Source organism: Cyanistes caeruleus, chromosome 1 (assembly GCF_971803275.1).
Source record: "Cyanistes caeruleus chromosome 1, bCyaCae1.hap1.1, whole genome shotgun sequence".
NCBI lineage: Eukaryota > Metazoa > Chordata > Aves > Passeriformes > Paridae > Cyanistes > Cyanistes caeruleus.
The window spans coordinates 117785228-117804089 of NC_141701.1; the positions used below are offsets into that span (position 1 = coordinate 117785228).

The 18862-nt window shown below is 38.0% G+C and overlaps 1 protein-coding gene across 1 annotated transcript in view; it reads left to right on the plus strand.

Annotated features, from left to right (window-relative positions):
- Positions 1 to 10399, plus strand: part of HACL1 (2-hydroxyacyl-CoA lyase 1) — a 21533-nt gene extending 11134 nt beyond the window's left edge. The window contains exons 9-17 of the mRNA XM_023919182.2: positions 1055 to 1190; positions 2327 to 2432; positions 3808 to 3891; positions 4179 to 4280; positions 5376 to 5530; positions 6673 to 6831; positions 7115 to 7222; positions 7868 to 8054; positions 8462 to 10399. Coding sequence (XP_023774950.2) covers positions 1055 to 1190; positions 2327 to 2432; positions 3808 to 3891; positions 4179 to 4280; positions 5376 to 5530; positions 6673 to 6831; positions 7115 to 7222; positions 7868 to 8054; positions 8462 to 8494 — 1070 coding nt within the window. The 3' untranslated portion in view covers positions 8495 to 10399. The remainder of the gene's footprint in view (positions 1 to 1054; positions 1191 to 2326; positions 2433 to 3807; positions 3892 to 4178; positions 4281 to 5375; positions 5531 to 6672; positions 6832 to 7114; positions 7223 to 7867; positions 8055 to 8461) is intronic.
- The last annotated feature ends 8463 nt before the right edge of the window (positions 10400 to 18862 follow it).

Sequence of the window (18862 nt, forward strand, 5' to 3'; positions counted from 1 at the left end):
TAGCCAGTGCAGTGGTGTTTCTGTTGAAGATACAGGTCAGCTAGGAACAGAATTAAAATAACCAGCTCATTTAACTCAGGCTGTTTCATGCAGATGTGGGGAATGATCTCTATCTATGTTTAATTAGGGAGTGCAATGGTTGAAATGAGATGGATCTTATCATTGATTAGTTAATGAAATTGAAAACAGAAGGTAGGTCAGAAGAGATTATGGAGTTGTTTTTTTTTCTCACTGGCTGGATACACATGAAGAAGAGGGTGTTCTTTGAAAGGAAAAGGTGGAACACTCAAAAAAAAAAAATCAAAAAATCTGTGTTTTGTCAATGTCAGCATCTGAGAATCTACTCAACAAATGTACCTGGTCTTGGTGCTATATATTGTTGCTAGCAGAATTTTGGAAAGATTTATAAGAGTACATTTGTTAGGATTTAAGACTCACAGATTCAAGCCATTGCACAAGGACCAGTCAGTTATTCCAAGTTCCCTGGGCAAGTTTAGTTCAGCAGCCATGTACTGCTGCAGCATCAGAGGAAATGTGTGCAGAAACACATACCTTTGCAAGGACTTGTTTGTGCATCTCTCTTTTCACTAAAGGCTTATAGTGGAGTCTTTGGGCAGGTTGTTATGGAGCATGTGGTATGGCAGCATGCAGGGGGTGAGCAAGAAGTTACATGACACAACATAAAGGTCATCTCATGTATCTGCTGCAGAAGTCTCTGTCCCATAATACCAAACTTAACCCACTAAAAAATTGTCATTTTAAATAAACAAGATCTCCTATTTTTCCCTGCCCTACTTCATAAAAATTGATAAAATAGTTCAGCTGAAGTCAAAAACCAAGCAAACAAAACTTTTCACAAAAATATGTGAAATTTTAAGCACAGGTATCTGTGGTTTGACGTGTTTTGTTTTGAGTTCTTCAGAATGAAAAATAACAGGCAGCATTCGTAATAGGAAACAGTACTCTTTCTGCCATAATGAAATCAACTTAATTGAAGTTCAAGCAAATACGGTTGGTTTCTGTAGTATTAACCAGTCTCTTTCATTTCATTCAGGTGCTGCTTATTCACATGCTGAAAACAACATCAGGAAGCTGGTGGACCTTTGTGGACTGCCTTTTTTGCCTACACCAATGGCAAAAGGAGTAGTTCCTGATAACCATCCAAATTGTGTAGCTGCAGCAAGATCAACGTAAATATAAAGCAAGGCTTCTAATCCTAGCAACTGAGAAACAACTAGGAATTTTGGTGTTCTGCAAGATGCCAGGGAAGAGAAAATTCATACCACGAAAATTTTTTCAACCGTGTTTTGCACCTCGCTGTAGAGCACTGAAGATCTTGCTGGGAAGGGGAACGACAGATTTAAGTGGATCACTTTAGAATGCTGACCAGGAAGACACTTTGAGATACATTATATTCTGTAGCTATGAAACCTATGGCAAGTAGATGTATCAATAGTGTGTACTTCGTAACATAAAACAGAGCTGGCAAACAGTTTATGTTAAACATTTGACTTTGTGCACTAGACAAATGCCTTCTTTTTGCTTTAGCACCATAAACAGAAGCTTGAACAGCCCATGTTGCAGTTGAAATTCTGCCAGCTGTTGTCTCTGTGTGGTGTTTGCAATACCCTACCACTAAATTGCACTTTATTTACAAAGAAAAATAAGGTATCTCAAACTACACTGAAAGACTATGTTTAAAGTAGTTTTTAACAGGTTTTTTTTTGGCTCTTGGCAAAATTTCTATGAACAGACTCTTAAGAACCCCTAATATGTATGAATATGCACAGAGTCCGTTTGCAAATGGACCATTTTTATACCCTGAAAGTAAAATGCTGTCTGTTGCCAAGCATCTTAGCTTTATCACTGTTAAGCACACTGCCAGGAAGAATGGAGAATAAAAGAATATACCAAATATTGTCTGCCTATCTGAAAAGTAAATTAATGAGAGACTAAACTCTGAGAATGAGAAGCCCACACAATCTTAATTTTGGCACCCGCTGTTGCCAGTGTCACAATAGTGAGTCTTCTGCCTTAACCTCAGCATTATTCTAGCATCTTGTTGGTCTCCTGATGTAGTGATTCCTCTCCTGCATACTGTGTAATAGGAAAATAGTAATTAGTTTTCTTCTTAAGTTCCTTAGCTCAAGAATGGCTTGGTAATTGGCTGTATAAAAGGATGCAGGGGCTAAGTAAGCAGCTTAGAGGAAGGAAGAGTTATATGTATATTATGGAGTTTGCTGTGGTGGTTAGGATTGCTTCTAATTTTATAAAGCCTGTTTGATATGATTCTTTCTTATCTGGTTCTGTCATTTCCCTTTATTAGGGCATTACAGCATGCTGATGTAATCATCTTGCTTGGTGCAAGGTTAAATTGGATTTTGCATTTTGGTCTTCCACCAAGGTATCGACAGGATGTAAAGGTTATTCAGGTAAGCAGGAAAATTATTATCACTTAATGGAAGTCTTCTGTGTTCTAGCATTGCCCAGAGCAATTATTGTAAATTATTTTGGTAATGTATGTTATGTGGCAAGTGATGCCATATGGACAGTGCAGTATAGTGCATATAGTTATGGTCTCCAGAAATACTTATGATATCTTTAATTGTTTTTACTTCCTAATTTTTTTCTATGAATGCTTACAATATTGTTCCTAGTGTCAAGAGCTTGGTGCTGCTATGTAATGAGGAGGGCAGACACTTCCATGCAGTTAAATAATAGAGGTTTAGGCTCACAATACTGTTGTGATCTTTGAAGCATTGGAATTTCTATGATTGAAAGAAAACTCTTTGAAATTGTGGATTCTTTCATACTGCTCTCCTGGCTGAATCTTTCTGACAAATAACTGCTTTCAGATCCTGTCATAATGTAAGAGCTCAGTCACTCGGAAATGTGAAGAGGAAGAAAGGCTATTTAACTAATGAATGCATTTGACAATCTGCCAGCTCTTGGAAAGAGAAGTCTTTAAATTGTGTCATTAAAATCTCCTTCCCAAGAGTCTGTGATCAAATAGTAGTAGTTGATCCAGCATGTCAGCTGTCCTGCTTACTGACCTAGAACACAGTCTAAAGTTCCAAACTTTGCAATAATATTAATTTTTAAGCTAAATTTTTTAAGATACATGTTAATTCTGTAATTATTATTTTTACAAATAATACATATTTTATGTTTCTTCTTCCTAAAAAATCTAAAGAAAATATTTTTTCATCTCAAGTTTTTTTTTTCACCATCAGAGATTAGCATGAAAATACTAAGTCAGTGTGTGATAGTCTGTGTGACCTGGTCAAAAAAAAAAAATTATGTAACCTTAGGGGGTTCATGCATCACTGATAGATTTGCTTCAGTAGTTGCCACTTAATTTTAAGTTTCTTCATGCTAACTAAGTTCTTACTGTCAAGTAGCATGTACACAGTTTTCTCAGTGACAAAATTGCTGCTTTGTATAGACTTTAAGGGTATACCTGAGCCTAGATTTTTAGCTGTCATACAGTGTTGTAATAAGGTTCTACAGTGTCTGCAGGAGCTTGAAAGAAGCGAGCAATCAAGGATATATAAGACTTTTTAAGTCTTTTTAAGGATATATAAGACTTTTTATTAAAATAGGTGTTTACCATAGGGTTTTACTTTGTATGAAGGATTTCCTGATGTCATGTCAAGGAAAGGCAAAGGAAGTTACCTGTACAGCCAAAACAAGCTATGAAGACAATGTTAGACATCTATGTGTGTTAGGCCATGTTCCTCACTTGAACTGAAAGAAGAAGTTTTCCTTAATATCCTTGAGTTAATGGTTTCCTTTCTTTTGAAATAGATTGATATTTGTGCAGAAGAGCTGGGGAATAATGTAAGGCCAACTGCAACTTTATTAGGTGACCTAAACGCTGTGACTGAGCAGGTAACATAATGTCCCGTGTCCTCTGGTTTTGACCTCAGTTTCCTCTGATTCATGTGAAGTTGCCAGTTAAAAGAAAAAAAACCCACAACAGTTCAAGGAAAACCATTTTTCAGGCAGTATATTCATGTTGTATATCCCTTCTATTCTCAAATTACATATTTATAAAGATTCTAATTAGTGTTACTGTGATTGTGGTGGGGTCATTCTTGATAATGTTATTATTGATGTTTTTGTTGTCTTTTAAACATATTGAAAGACCCCTCTACAACATTTTAATATTATTCCAGCTCTTAGAAGAATTCAACAAAAGATCATGGAAATACCCTTCTAATTCAGAGTGGTGGCAGAAGCTAAGAGAGAAGATAAAGAGCAACATGGAAAGATCAAAGGTAGTGTGACATTAAAGAAATTAAAAGGTTTTTTTGCTATAACAGGCACTGATGCATTGTCAGTTTTGTAACTGGTCTATATCCAACCTCCTCAATTATTTCTCATTTAAGTCACCCAGACTTTGAAGATTTGTACCATTCTGCTACATGCTTACTCTTCTTTTGCTTAGGTACTGTAAGCATTATAGGTTAAGTATGCTGTGATTTTGTGTAAATTCAAACTGTGTAGAAATCATTACACTTTGGGATTGGATTCTTAAAGTCCTTAGTAGAAGACCACAGCCAGAGCTGCTGTATTATGGGCAGTGACTTGTAAGCAACAGACAGATAGTCCAAGTATTCCAAGTGGAAGCTGGTTTAGGTGAAGATGCATTTTTAACTTTCTTCTAATTGTAATCATTGTTGGCAGTGCTGCTCTAGGTTTAATCTATGTTAAAAGCAAGTAGCTGTTAAGACCAAGAGACCACAGATGCTTGGTATAGACCTATATATAGATATCAACAGATATGTATCTATAAGGTATATATATATATATATAATGTGTGTGTGTATGTTATATATATATATATTAGATAGGTAGATAGATAGATAGATAGGTAGGTAGATAGATAGATAGATAGATAGATAGATAGATAGATAGATAGATAGATAGATGTAGATGTTAGGTATATACCTAACTTTATGTAGCTCATTTTTCTGCAGCTTCAGATGCATGTTCCCGAGACTGGGATTTAAATTCATTCTAGCAGATTGCTCTTTTGAATTACCTCCCAGCACACAGATGACAGCTCAGATAGGGTTGTCAATAGTCCTACCCGGGTGCAGCAAAATTTCATGTGCCTCTTGGGTTAAACTGAGTTTTAATAGCTTCTGCTAATGATAGGCCATTGAGGGGTTGCTGAGCTTGTTGAGCCTCTGATAAATATGTTGTGTCACCAGAACAGATACAGGAGTGACCTTGATGTGTGTGGAAAAGCAAATGCTCCAGCTTTACCTAGCAGAGTGTATTTTTATTTCCTTCATTATTATTTATGTGTCTCTGTTTTTCACCTTAAATTCTATTCAGGGGAGTTACTAATATCTTTTCTTTTTAAGGGATTAGCATTACAGAAATCTCTGCCTATGAATTATTATACAGTCTTTCATCACATCAGAGAACTGATACCCAAGGACTGCATTTTAGTAAGCGAGGGAGCAAACACCATGGACATTGGACGAACTATGCTTCCAAATTTCTATCCCCGTCAAAGGTGTGATATCTTTTGTTCTGACTCAGCAGGCTACATTTCTGCATAAATGTTTTCATTTAGCTAAGAAGTATAATGGTCTGGAAAACAGAAGTATAATATGTTGAGAGAGGGATTAAGGGAAGTTTTCCACTCACACACTGATGTCCTGTCATAGATTTTAACAATCCTCTGTGTGCTCTGCAGCAGAATGATGACAGTTGCTCTCTCTCTTGTGGAAAGTGAGTGATGAGCATTGTGTTCAATTCCCTGACCTAGATGCTTGTTTCTGTGTTCAGAGTCTGTGGTAAATATCGATGAAAAATAAAAAAAATCATTGGGATTCTCATGTTGAAAAGAATTCATGAAGAGTTTTTCTCTGGAACACTTCAAAATGGGGAAAACTTGAAAATTGGATTGTATATTGGGCGTGCTTTCATGTAAACCTGCATGCCTAAGATGTGGGTACTCCAAATATTGCTTTGTGAACAAAACAACCAAGAAAACCCATGTACTTCAAGTGAAGTTGGGGAAAGAGTGTGCATTTTCCTCTCTTATTTAAAATAAGGACACAGTCATGTTACTGGTTGTCTCTTCAGACTGCACTGCACATATCTGAAAGCAAATTTGAGCATTTAACCCTAGAATAATCTAGTGCTTTATGTACTTTTGTATCCATTATGTGCTTCTGATTGAAATGATCTAACTAAATTATAGCTTTCAATTTGATTTCAAATGGTTGAACAGAAGACTAAAATTTGAACAGCAGTATTTAATCAATGGCTTTCAGACTAATAGTTATATTTTCAAGGAATTAAATATAGAAATATTTCATGTTGTCTGTCTCTACAGTAATTGAATGTTTTTGAAATACTGTTACTATGCAAGCTAAAAGCATATGAGAATAATTTTTTACTGTAGCACTAGTGTACAAGAGTTCCTCATTTTAATTTGAGTTCCAGTATGTTTATATCACTTAAAACATTTGCTGTTTTATCAAATGTTTGGCTGAATATAATGATCACTACATGTGGTATCTATACCAATTGTTTATAAAACAGTGTTTGAATATTATATGGCGAAGTATTAAAAGTAAAAGGCACCATGGATTAGTTGAAGAGATTGAATAGAAATAAAGGCATAGTAATTCTGTATCCTCCCTTTAGGCTTGATGCAGGTACTTTTGGAACCATGGGAGTGGGGCTGGGTTTTGCCATAGCAGCTGCAATGGTAGCCAGAGACCACACACCTGGAAGGCGAGTTGTCTGCATAGAAGGGGATAGTGCTTTCGGATTTTCTGGAATGGAGGTAGAGACTATCTGCAGGTAACTGTTTTTCTTGGCTCAAGAAGATGCTCTTCAGGGTCACTTTAACTAGAAGACTTTAGCTGCTAGTAGGTGGGGTGAAACATAAAACACATAAAACCAAGCCAAAATACATACATGCTCATTTTTTATGTTGTGATGTGTAGTGCTTTACCAGCTATGATTAAATCATATTTCAGGTGGAAATGGTTTTGGTCTTTTCCTTATAAGGAAAATTACACTCTTAACATCTTATAGAAGGGGGCAAGTATTTCAGAATTCTTCCAAATGTGTCTTTTTATAGATACAACTTGCCAATCCTGATTATTGTAGTAAACAACAATGGGATTTACACTGGTTTGGATGCAAATTCCTGGGAGGAGATGTTAAAGTTTGGTGACCCTGCTACATGGTAAGCATCTTCAAAGTATGTCCTGTCAACCATGGAGGAAGTGACCAAAGTGGTAATTCTCTTAATTTTTAATGTTTTATGATCTCTATTAAAATTACTTTTATAAAATCAATTTAGTCCTGGGCTGAGTTCATGTAAGTAAGAACCAGTTACCTAAAGCAAACCACCAACCTAATTCCAGCCTACTGTTTGCACAACAGTGCAGCAGAGAGATGATTCTCTGTTAGTTTTCTCAGGTTCCTGCAGCAGTTCAGCCAACGCAGTACAAAGTTCATAGTGGACTAACTTTCAAAATCCTGATACTCTCCAAAATTGCCTAAGACTTGAGTTCTGAGTTTACACAGGACATCTGCTTCTGAGCTGAGATCTCTGTATGAAGAGAACTAGGCAAAAAAAAAAGCTTTGCTGAGGAATGTCTCCACAAGATAAAAATGAGTGTGGTACCCTATAAGCACATCTTACAGGAACCATAGTTCTTTCTATGGTTTTACAGGTGATACAGGAACCATAGTTCTTTCAGCCCAGAAGAATTCATCAGGCCAGCACAAAAATCATCTTGCACTTTAAAGTTGGTGCTGAAGTAATTAAATTAGTCAGCCTGGCAATTTTCCTGTGCCATTAATCATGTTTTCCATTCTGTTACAGTGTACCTCCTGTTTCTCTCCTGCCAAATGCACACTATGAGAAAATTATGTCTGCCTTTGGAGGTAAAGGATACTTTGTTAAAACACCAGAAGAATTGCAGAATGCTCTGAGAGCGAGTGTGACTGACAAGCAGACACCATCTCTTATAAATGTAATGATTGATCCGCAGTCTGAGAGAAAGAAACAGGTATGTATGTGTTTTCCTTTGCTTTTCTGCAAGCTTCATGGTGGTGAGCTTCTGGAAACCTTAGGGACTATCACTTAAACCTCAGAGAAGGCAGACATGGTTGCAAGGCAGAAAGATAGTTCTTAGATTTGGGAGATGGAGAAAATAGGTTCTTTTACACCATGCCAACTGCTTTCCTTGCTATCTGCTTGTTTGGGTTTTTCCCCACTGGCTGTTATTAACATATAATGTCCTTAGTGATTGCAGAATTTAAGGTTATTCCTTTCCATTCTAGACCAAAGAAGATGGAACATTTCTGAGCAGTCTTTATATCCTGTGGATTGCCTCTGGTAGTTAACTGTTCCTCTTACTGTTTGCCCATTCTGATGTGGTTTTTATTCTGTGTTGGTTTGTTTTTTTGCTTCCAGGAATTTCCCTGGCTGACTCGTTCTAACCTGTAGTAGAAGAGGAAGATGATGATGGTGCAAAGCAGCACGCTAAACAAAACTGAATTGTTTTCTGGAAGTGGAAGTGATACAACTGTATTTTGCATAGACTTTGGAACAAAGTGGGATTTTAGAACTGCTGTTAAAGGAATCTTTAAATGCTGAAATTAGGTAATTGTAAAATGAGAAAGACACATATGAACGTATACCAGGCCTTCAAGCAGATTATACACAAACACTGATGATAAAATTATATGCTTTTTCTTTTACTCAGAGTAATACCCATTATTTGTGAATTTAAATCTTGAACATTCTTGATGAGCAGAATAAGGTGAGGTTTTTATGCTGTCTGAAACATAGAAGTGTTTGACAGTCTGCAGTTATAGTAGCTTGATTTTTAACCAAACACACCACCTTTCTACTTGTTAAAAACTTTGTCCTCTAAGGACCAAAGCAAGGCTTCTTCCTTTTCAAAATAATCGTGTTGTGAATAAGTCCTGATTGGCCTCATTATGCATCAAAGCCTGTTGCATTGGTAGTAGCTTCCTAATTTTACAGATTGATTTTTCAGCTTCTTCTGAATATAGAAGTAGTTTATTAAAAACACAGACTTACTCAAAGGCTAAGCTTCTGTCTACCAAATTTGATTTTAGTAACTGGAACTTATGGTGTTGATAGGAAAAGAAAATCCTGGATTTTTGTTTGAAGCTTAGCTCTTCACAGACACCACCATGTCTGTAGGCTGAAAATGTGGCCATATTTATTAGTGGGATTTACAGTATTAATAGATTGTAAATGTTTATATTCAGAAGCATTTTAAATAAAACATTACCGCCACCATCACCAAAGTGACACCAACAAAAAGACCACAAAAAAACCCAAATGAAAATAAAATTTAAAAAAATTCCTCACCAGAGCAACAATAAAAACTATTAGATTGGAGCATAATGTTCATTTTGGCTAGCATCACAGAGCAACCACCAGTGTTTGTGCTATGGCTAGCTAATTGTACATCAAAGGTTCTTGGTGTGACTGTATAGAAATCTAGAGTCCCATCTGCATTGTGATGCACAGGTAACATTTAAAGCAGATATTTGGCCTGCCTGGGGTTCTGTCTGCTGTGTTTTCATTTGTTGCTGTATCTGACAATCAGACTGAGAGTTCAGGCTTTAAAAATGAAGTAGCTCTTTGTCTATGCTCATGCCATGACCTACAGCAGCTACTATGCAGGGTACTCTAAACAGATTACTTTGTATTTACATCTGTTGTTAAAGGCACAGGTTCTTGGTTGTTACATGCACAAAAGGAAATATTCTGTCTCTAATTAGGGTTTTGCTTGCTTTATTTTCTATTATCCCATTGTCAGTAAGTGTCAGTTACCCAGTGTAAGGCACTTGGTGACCTAAGGAGAGAAAGGACTGGGCTGGCAGGGGATTGTGGCCTACAGTCGGGTTTGTTGCCAAAGGTTTGGTTTACTGGGTGTGGCACTTTAGTTTGGGTCTGGCCCAAGGCCATGGGTTACTGTTGGGCAGAGGAGTGCAGGAATGTCTCTTCACACTAGTACAGGGAGATAACATCTGAAAGAAATCATGTCTAAAATAATCTGAAAAGCAAAAGGATAAAATCCTAGAGTGGATACAGCTCACAAAAAAAAATAAGGCTGCTGAGTTGCTGTGTCCTCTAGAGTACTCTGCAAGGAAGGTGGAACAGTGTTGAATCTTGAATCTTGTTTCATTCTTCTTATACCACAAATTAATTTTGGTATGTTTCAGGGATTAAACACAATCTGTTATGATGGTGTAAAATATCTCTAACAGTTAATGCTGGAACTGACCACAGGGGAGATAATTTGTATTGGATAAGCAAATGTAGAAATTACTAGTTTATACTTGAAATTAATAAAAAGTGATTTTCATGCTATTTCTCCTTTAATGAGAGTGTTTGAATTATGTCAGCATTTTGTGTCAGCTGTTGGAAATTGAGTTACATTTGATTTCCTAAAATGTTGTTGAATAACTACAATAACATGCACAGTTTATTTTAATAAGTCAAGATGTGGAAAATGGAAAGCAAAGAATTTGAAACTGTGGAGAGGTGATAACATAATTGATAACATCAGTTTGGATTTCATTAAGCTTTAAAAAAGCTTAAGAAAGAATTAACACTGCATTTCTTACTGCTTTAAAGCAGACATAATACCATAATATAATAGAATTTCATAGATTGTAATGATAAGGGGTTTTGAGATGAGAGAGGGCATGATTTCCTTGTAAAACCAAGGAGAGTGAAATCTCTGCTGCTTTGATTATAGAGCTTATCTGCTTGGTATTGTTTTACACCATGGAGTTGATCTAAGAGTATAAGGCAGATGAAATTGCATGAAAGAGAACAGTTTCAAAGATGAGACAGAAACAAGCTGTCTCTGAAATGTCCTAATTTTATTAAAAGTAGCAAAAAATGAAAGTTGTAAGCTTGGAGAATATTGTGACCCATGTGGCTTTACCCAACTGGAAGTTTTTCTTCAACACCAAAACTTGGAAATAAAGGTATTGAACAGACTCAAGAGAAAGAAAATATCTGGGCCTCAGGTGAAGGAAGATTCTGTGAAAGAGGTACTGAGTGTAATTTACTGGGACATGGCCAGAGAAGTTTGTGTTTAAGTAAGATGCAGTCTGAGTCTCTTTCTTAAGGTTTTAAGGTATCAAGAATACTTGAAATATTCTTGTTTGTTAATGTTAAGGGAGCCCTCCATTAATCATTAGTCCAGTGCCTGTGAAAACTTTTGTAACAGGAGCCTGCTCAGTTCTAAGGGTTAGGAAGCCCAAAGTTCAGTCCAGCAGCACTTGTCCTCTTCAAAGAGACATGGAAGGGCTTGAAACATGGGGCCAACAAGTGGTACAGGAAAAGTATTACAGAGGTGTCCAAAACCCAGCTGGTAATTTCATATGGCACCAGAGGTGAAACCATTAGGAGCCACAAAAAAATGGCCTCGTAAGAGAAATAAGAACCATGGAATCACAGGATATTCTGAGTTGGAAAGGACACAGAAAGATGATCTCATCCAGCTCTTAAAGTGGGTGTCCCACAGGGATAAAACCCTCAACCTTGGCATTATTAACACCATGCTTCAGCCACCTGAGGTAAGAGGTCAGGTTTGTTACTGTCTCAGCACCTCACAAAATAGCATAAGGTGTTGAGTAGGTATTCCTGCAGCCCCTTGTGTGCTCAGTTTGCCAGCAGGTTCAGTTTGCAGTGATTCCAAACTGCTCACTTACTGTGTTCCACCTTTATTCTGCACTGAATTTTGTAGGCTCTGCCCTGTGAGCATTTGGGTGTAGATTGTGTCTGCTTGCCCTCAGTTGTTATGGCCACATAGCCCGTAGCCATTTTGACAAGGAATGAGATGTAGGTTTGGTCTGGCCAGATTTAATTTTAAGCTCTCCTTCAAAAGCCCAAATACACATAAAACAAGCAGCAATGCATCTTCAGGTCTGCCACTCTGGACCCACAAGCAACACTGGCTGGAAGCTATGGTAAAAGTCTGATTAAGAAATATGTCTTCTGCACTGACTACCTGTTATTTTATAGGTTGTAATCAAAATCACCCCTGCAGCTCGTTTTAGGCTGTTTAAAGAGCTTGATGGCTGTGCTTAGAGGAAAAAGTGCTTGGCACTTCTCTACTTAGTAATGTTCTGAGGTCAGACCAGATGTCAGACCTGCTCTTCTGTATGGTAGACTGGCAATGTGACTTCTGTCGATTTATTTACTTATAACTGAATATTGAAATGAGTAAGAAACAGCTATTCTGAATGAGACAGTTGCTGTTTCTTTTGATGAGGTGATTGAAACCAGATGGACAAGATTTAAAGAGGCCATCAGTAAAGCAGATGCCTCCAGCTAATTATGGCACATGCTAATATAAATGAGAGTTATTTCAGTGTCTGTTCTTTCCAGGAATCTCTAAGATGCCTAAGAAATAGTGACGAAATAAGTAAGGAAAGTTAATAAACTGACAGTCTACTTGCTTGTGTAAATATGCTTAAGAAATTTTGGGTTTCATCAGTCTCTTCAAAGGGGTGATAGAAGAAGCAAGGAAGGATGCTACTGAAAATGTTGCATAATTTAATCTTGAATTATTTTTGGTTTTGTCAGCTATGGAATGTCTGAGCAATCTAACTAGCAATTATTTGTATAATACCTTGGATCAAATTCTAAACTGGATGCAGAGAAGGGATGCTTTTGAAGACAAGATATGAATTGCTGTACTTGAGACCTGGAGAAATGGATTAGCTTCTTATCTAGAATTGTATAAATGGCCATGATCACATGAATGTAAGCAGCTTAGAACAGTCGTTCCACATAAGTGATGGGAGATTTCCTCTCGTACTTAGTGTTGGTAATGTTACCACATGAGGAAGATAGTGAAAGACTCACATAAGCCTTTTTACACCTCCAGTCTGTACAGCAATCTTAAGTTTTTGTGGCTCTTGATTCCAGAAAGTAATTGCTGTTCTTGTGTGTGAATTTTGTGCAGTGACTTCCTGTAGCTGTTGCAGCATGAAACTTCATAACCTGCAGGCCTACCTGAGAACAAAACTCTTGGACAGAGAGGCCATTCACTTCTGTGTGTTTGCCTACCTCTGCATCACCTTGCAGCTCTAGAGGTGATGTGATGTCGACACACACTCAGTGATCCAAACTAGACCTCCACAATGTCTGGTTACAAGTCCTTCTTTAATTAAATCTTCACATTAAAAAAATTTTTTTTTTTTTTTTAATTTGCTCTTTCCTAAGTGATGGAAGGATTTGTCTTCTGTCTCATTGGCATTGTCATTAAGACAATGTATGGTATTTTATAAGGCTTGATGCTGGGAAGTGCTGATACCAGAACTGGTGGATGTTCAGGCATACCTCAGGTTCCAGCCAAAGCAGTGCATCCTTCTTAGAGCAAGGAGCCATGGCTGCTGGGATTGGGGTATGAAAGCCTCCTTAGCCAGGCCATAAACAACCTTTTTGCTGTGCAAAAGTAGGTGTATCATTCAAGTGGCCAGAAAATAAGTAAAAAGTATGGTAGGTAAAATTAATATTTCAGCCCTGCCAGGAATTAAAATCTACCCCACCTAAGCAGCTAATGCTGGGTCTCATTTTATGTAGTTGAAATCAATGAGACCTTATTAATGATTTTGGTGCAGAAGCTGTTTTTTCTCCAAATTTTCATCTCTGTGTGCCAAATTGCCATTTGGTAAGGATGTCTTAAATACAAATTAGTGAAACTTCAAAAGCAGCACTTTATAGCAGAAATTCTAATGTAGCCTTAATTACAGTTCCCTGATTCTGCAGTGGGTGGTGGGAGAATGCACTTGTCTAATTAGATTACGTTCAGTTATCCTGTGTTTGGAAGATGACAACCCTGGCATCCCAGAATGACTAGGCAACAGGCAGTGCCCAGGTGTTTTCTATGGCTGCCATGGTAACAGTGTAGCTGGGCTTCAAAATTTGAACCACTGTAAAAAGAGAAATCCTCTCCACCTTTAGCCTGAACCAGCATCTTTTAAAATCAGCCTGAAATTCATTATCAGCTTACAAAAACAGGGCAGTTTTCCAACATGGATATGGCTTGCCCAACAGCTGTGGTGCCAGAGGACTCTGAGTCCTGCTTGCTGTAGTGTCATGGTCAGCACTTGTAGCCACCCATTTGCTTAAAACACCCTGAAAATCAAAACCTTCTTGCTGTGACCTATTTCTTTACATTTTCCCGGCTTTATAGTGTTGGTTCTTCCATCAAGCCTTTGGGTAAACCCTTGGATTTTGTCCTCTACTACTGCTCCCCAAGTGGGTTTAGCAGCTCTGCTCCTGGTTTTGCATTCTGTTAGTCACAGAATCCCAAAATATTTAGTGCCCAGGAGTATCCAGGAGAGAGAAAAAAGAGCTATGGGAAAATGAGGCTTCATGTTATTTAAAAGACAAGCTATCTGCAGCTTTTTCAGGCCCTGATTTGTCAAGGCACCTGTGCACATGCTTCATTTCAGGTACACCTTCATTGCTTTCACTTGCAGCCCTGTGGTTACGCTCATGATTAAGTATTTTCCTGAATTAGTGGTGCTTTGGCCACCCATCTGAAGAGCACTACAACCTTCTGTAGAGGATCCCTGTGTCTGGGGGCATTCTCCTAGGCATGTACACACTGGTGTTTGGATCCATGTTTGCATCTCAGTGGTGTAATGGGCTGTACTGCAGTATGAAAATCAGGAAGAGGATGCTGCATTGCCAGGCATCTGTGAAGCTCTCTGGAATTAAAAACACTGAGTTTAGTGTGAGCATTAAAATAATGACATTAATAGGTTGTTTTTCTGAAAAAAAACCATTAAATTTTCTCAGTTGACAGAGAAAGAAGAAGGTTGTGCTATGTGGTGTTCAATTCATTGGGCTCTTTGGCAACCTAGATGATAAATCACTTAAATTAGGAGTTGTGGGAGCCAATTACTGCCAGATATTTCTGTGTTCTGTGCCTCCAGCAGCACGGCAGCAATACTGGTACAGGCAGGGAGTTCTGCAGACATTTACTAATAGAAGTAAATAGCAGTAGACAATCCAAATGAAAAAAGATGAAAAAAATTACCCTGCACACTATTTCCATCTCCTCTAGTTGCAGAGGACCAGACTGAGTTATAGCTGTGACTTGTTTGTGGTTCACCATCTGAGGATGTTGAAGACAATTTATCTGCTTAGATCCTGGTGACTGGAGACCTCAGTTGGCTGGGACTACGACGGTCAAGGCCATCTTCTTTGTCCTGTAGGACATTTTTCTATGAATCATTCTGAGGTTTTGCATGTTTGCCCCAGATTTTCAAAACCTGGCAATCCTGGACATGTATCTTTATTCTCTGCCTATGTGTAAGCCTGTATGATGAGTGCATTTCATCCAAGAAGCACTGTGTGTTCTGCAGTTCAAAAGGCGAGGTTTAAAAGAAGAATGAAGTGGAAAACAGAGGAAAAAGAGTGCTTTTATAAAGGTTAGCATCTGAATTATTGTTTTAAACTTGTTCTACTTAGTTGTAGAACTCCAACATTACAAGAACACAAGTGGGGTGGTTTTGGTAATTTTGATGGAAGTCACTTTGAATGATCCCATGAACTTTAGTCATGTCCTTAACTCTTTTGTTCTATGGTCTTCAGTAGAAAAATAAATGTATGCATGGGGATTACTCATAGAAGTGAAAAAAAGTGAAGGACTGAGCCTTTGAATTAAGTCTAAAAGTGCAACTTTAATGTTTCAAGATGAATTTTTTAAACACAGGATGAGAGCTGGGCTGCTCTGTAAACAAATATGCTCTGAAGAGTGTAAAGATAAATCATCATCCCTAGTCAGTTAGGGCTGTTACTGAATTACTGCATTAACTTGGGGTTGCTGTTTTACCTTTGCCCCACTCAGCAAAAGGGCTTTCAGACTTTTGAACTAGAAATCTTCATTTTATATTGAGTATCTCAACAGGACAAGGGGGAATAGGTTAAAACTAAAAGAGATCTAGGCTAGATAAAAGGAAGAAATCTTTTGTGGTGAGGATGGTGAGACAGTGGAAAAGTTTGCCCCGAGAAATGGTGGATGTCGCTTCCTTATAACCATTCAAGTTCAGGTGGGTGGGGCTCTGAGCAGCCTGATCTAGTTAAAATGTCTCTGCTTATTGCAGGGGATTGGACTAGATGACCTATCTGACCCAAATTATTCCAAGAGTATCTTGTCCTTCTAACTAGAATGGTGTTCCTGAAAGAATTTGAGATTGATGGTATTTTAACTATATTCATTTTACCTTGTCTCATTAATGCAGTACCTGCCAACCAAAAGAGAACAGGGTTGGGAAGAAGCCTTCTTTTTAACAATTATTTATTAATTCTTGCATAGAAAAAAGCTCATAAATTCTGTTTACATGGTGGTATCATCAGCAGATTCTTCCATGTGCTTCTAAGAGCTCAAGTTTAGGCTGAAAATATCAAAGCAACAGCTTCTTGAACAGACAAATTTTTCAGACCATTTTTTTCATTATGTGTTAGTTGACTTTTAGCATTTTAATTGCTGTGGCATCTACCACAAATTAAAAAAAAAAAAAAAAGGAATAGCTGGAGAAATGTATTGCTTGGCTGAGCAAGTTCACAGCGCCCAGGGCCTGGAAAGCACATGTTTGTCAAGCCTCTCATGCCAGACTCCCCCTGCTATGTGACACTTTCCCTCCTCAGGATTCTCTCTGCCACAGGCCCTGATGCCATGGGGGTCAGAGAGAAGCTGTGTGACCAGGTGTGCAGCCTTGTCATCCAGCCTGGAGCAGGGAGAGTCAGTCTGCTGCGCTGTCACCTGCCTAAGCCAAATCAGTAAGGCCACAGCTATTGTCCATCTTATTTCCAATGGACTTTGTTCTTCTCTCGTGACACCACTGCCAACCTTGCCAGCAGTCTCAGCTGGTAAGGCCCACACCTCAAAATTAGAGGAAATAGAACTCAGGACTTGCACTCTGACATGGCCTGGCTCGCTGCCCTGTAATGAGGGTTCTCCACTAATATCTAAAGAGGGATTGGAACTACATCATGAGGATGAGGCATCTTCACACGAATGGAACTCCAAAGCATTGTCTTCTTTCAAGTTTTGTGGAAGATGGTGTGTGTTCCACAGAAGAGAGTGTGCCCATAGAGCTTTCTTCTCACATTGGCTAAGAACCATTTCAAGTCAAACAGGCTCAGAGTCATGGAGATGCTATGCTGAAAGAAAGGAGCTCATTGACAAAACCTCCATTTTAATCGGGGTTCTCTCCACTGCAATTAGTGGATTAAAAAGTCTCTATTTGAGAATTGACTGCAAAGCTAACTTCATGTGTTTTTCATAACTCTGAACCAGCCCTGGCTTTCTGTATCACTCTTGGATACCTTTGACATGGAATCACAGAAGGAGGGAAAAGATATTGGTCCTACTGCATGATCTTAGTTCTTTCTCTTATTATTGGATTAATTATTTCCCTATCAAATAGAAATTGTTTTCTACTAGAAATTCTACTAGAAATTTTCAGTTGCTAAAAGACTGCAGGAGGATTTCTGCAGGCTGTGAAATTATTCACTTGTTCCTTTGACTAACTATTGTGTTGGTCACATATTTTCAGAGGTGGTGTATTTTAATACAATCTTGACATTTTAACTTTTGAGCAATTTTTTTCCAGCCTCCATGCAGGATTCTAACATGGGAATTGCAGCTGGACATTTATTTATTTAATCTTGCATGCTCAGGGCTTGTCACAATAAACTTCCTAAGAGATATTCCTTTCCCTCTGAGATGTAGCATGCCAAGAAAACTAATGGTAGTCAATCCATGGTTATCTTGGCCAAAGAAGAAAGAGACCAAATTATTATCTTCACTAAGAAAAACCAAATACTAAAAATTAACAGACAGTGGAATAAAGTAAATATGATTAAATTAAAGTAGAAAATGTGTTATCCAAAATATTGCAGTACTGAAAAGAGATTTTAGAAAGCATTATGATTATATTAAGCCTGTCTTTTAGGGTTAAAAATGTATAAGACAGACATTATTCTTCCCATCTAGCCATTACATTTGGAAGGATTTTGTCAATATGTTTGCAATGCATTGAAAGTAACAGCCAAGACTGTTTAACCAGAATTGCGGAAATATCTCACTTTGCTCTTCAGTGGAATTAATGCTCAGGGGGACATGTCACCTTTTCTGTCAGTGAGAACTCTTCTCAAATGGGAAAAAAAAAATCAATTCCATAATTAATCCAAAATATTTTCACATTTTTCTTGGGGGAAACTATAAACAGTGAGCAAAGAAAACCATCTCAATCTAGAAGAGAGTAATTTTTTTCACAGCAGAGGATGTACCTCTGATTTTCATGGAAACCACTGTCAGATTCCAGGCACAGAGGAAGATATCTCTGCTACTTACTCAGGGATATAATCTTTTAATCTGTAAAGCCCTGCATGTTGCAATAAGGCACAGAAACCCCAAACTTTTGTACAGGTAGCAAGGACACCTACTGCTTTTCAGAGAGTGGAGGTTTGTTTTCTTCACATAGTGCTGTGCAGTGTGTTGACCATCTCCACCCTCCAGAGCTGATAGTGTTTCATTCACCCCATCATGGCACATGTATTGTTTCTTCCCCCTGTTGCATCCTGTGAGTGAACTCTGCAATTCTGCAATATTGGCACTGTCAGTGATACTGTCATTTTCACGTAAATCCAAAATAATAATGTGTTCATCAGTTTGTGAAGCCTTTGTGGCATCCCACACCTTGAGCTGCACTCTGTACACAAATGCAACACTCGTAGCTACAGGGATAAGCAGATGTTAGGTCATTGCTCATCTCTCTTATTAAGACAATTAGT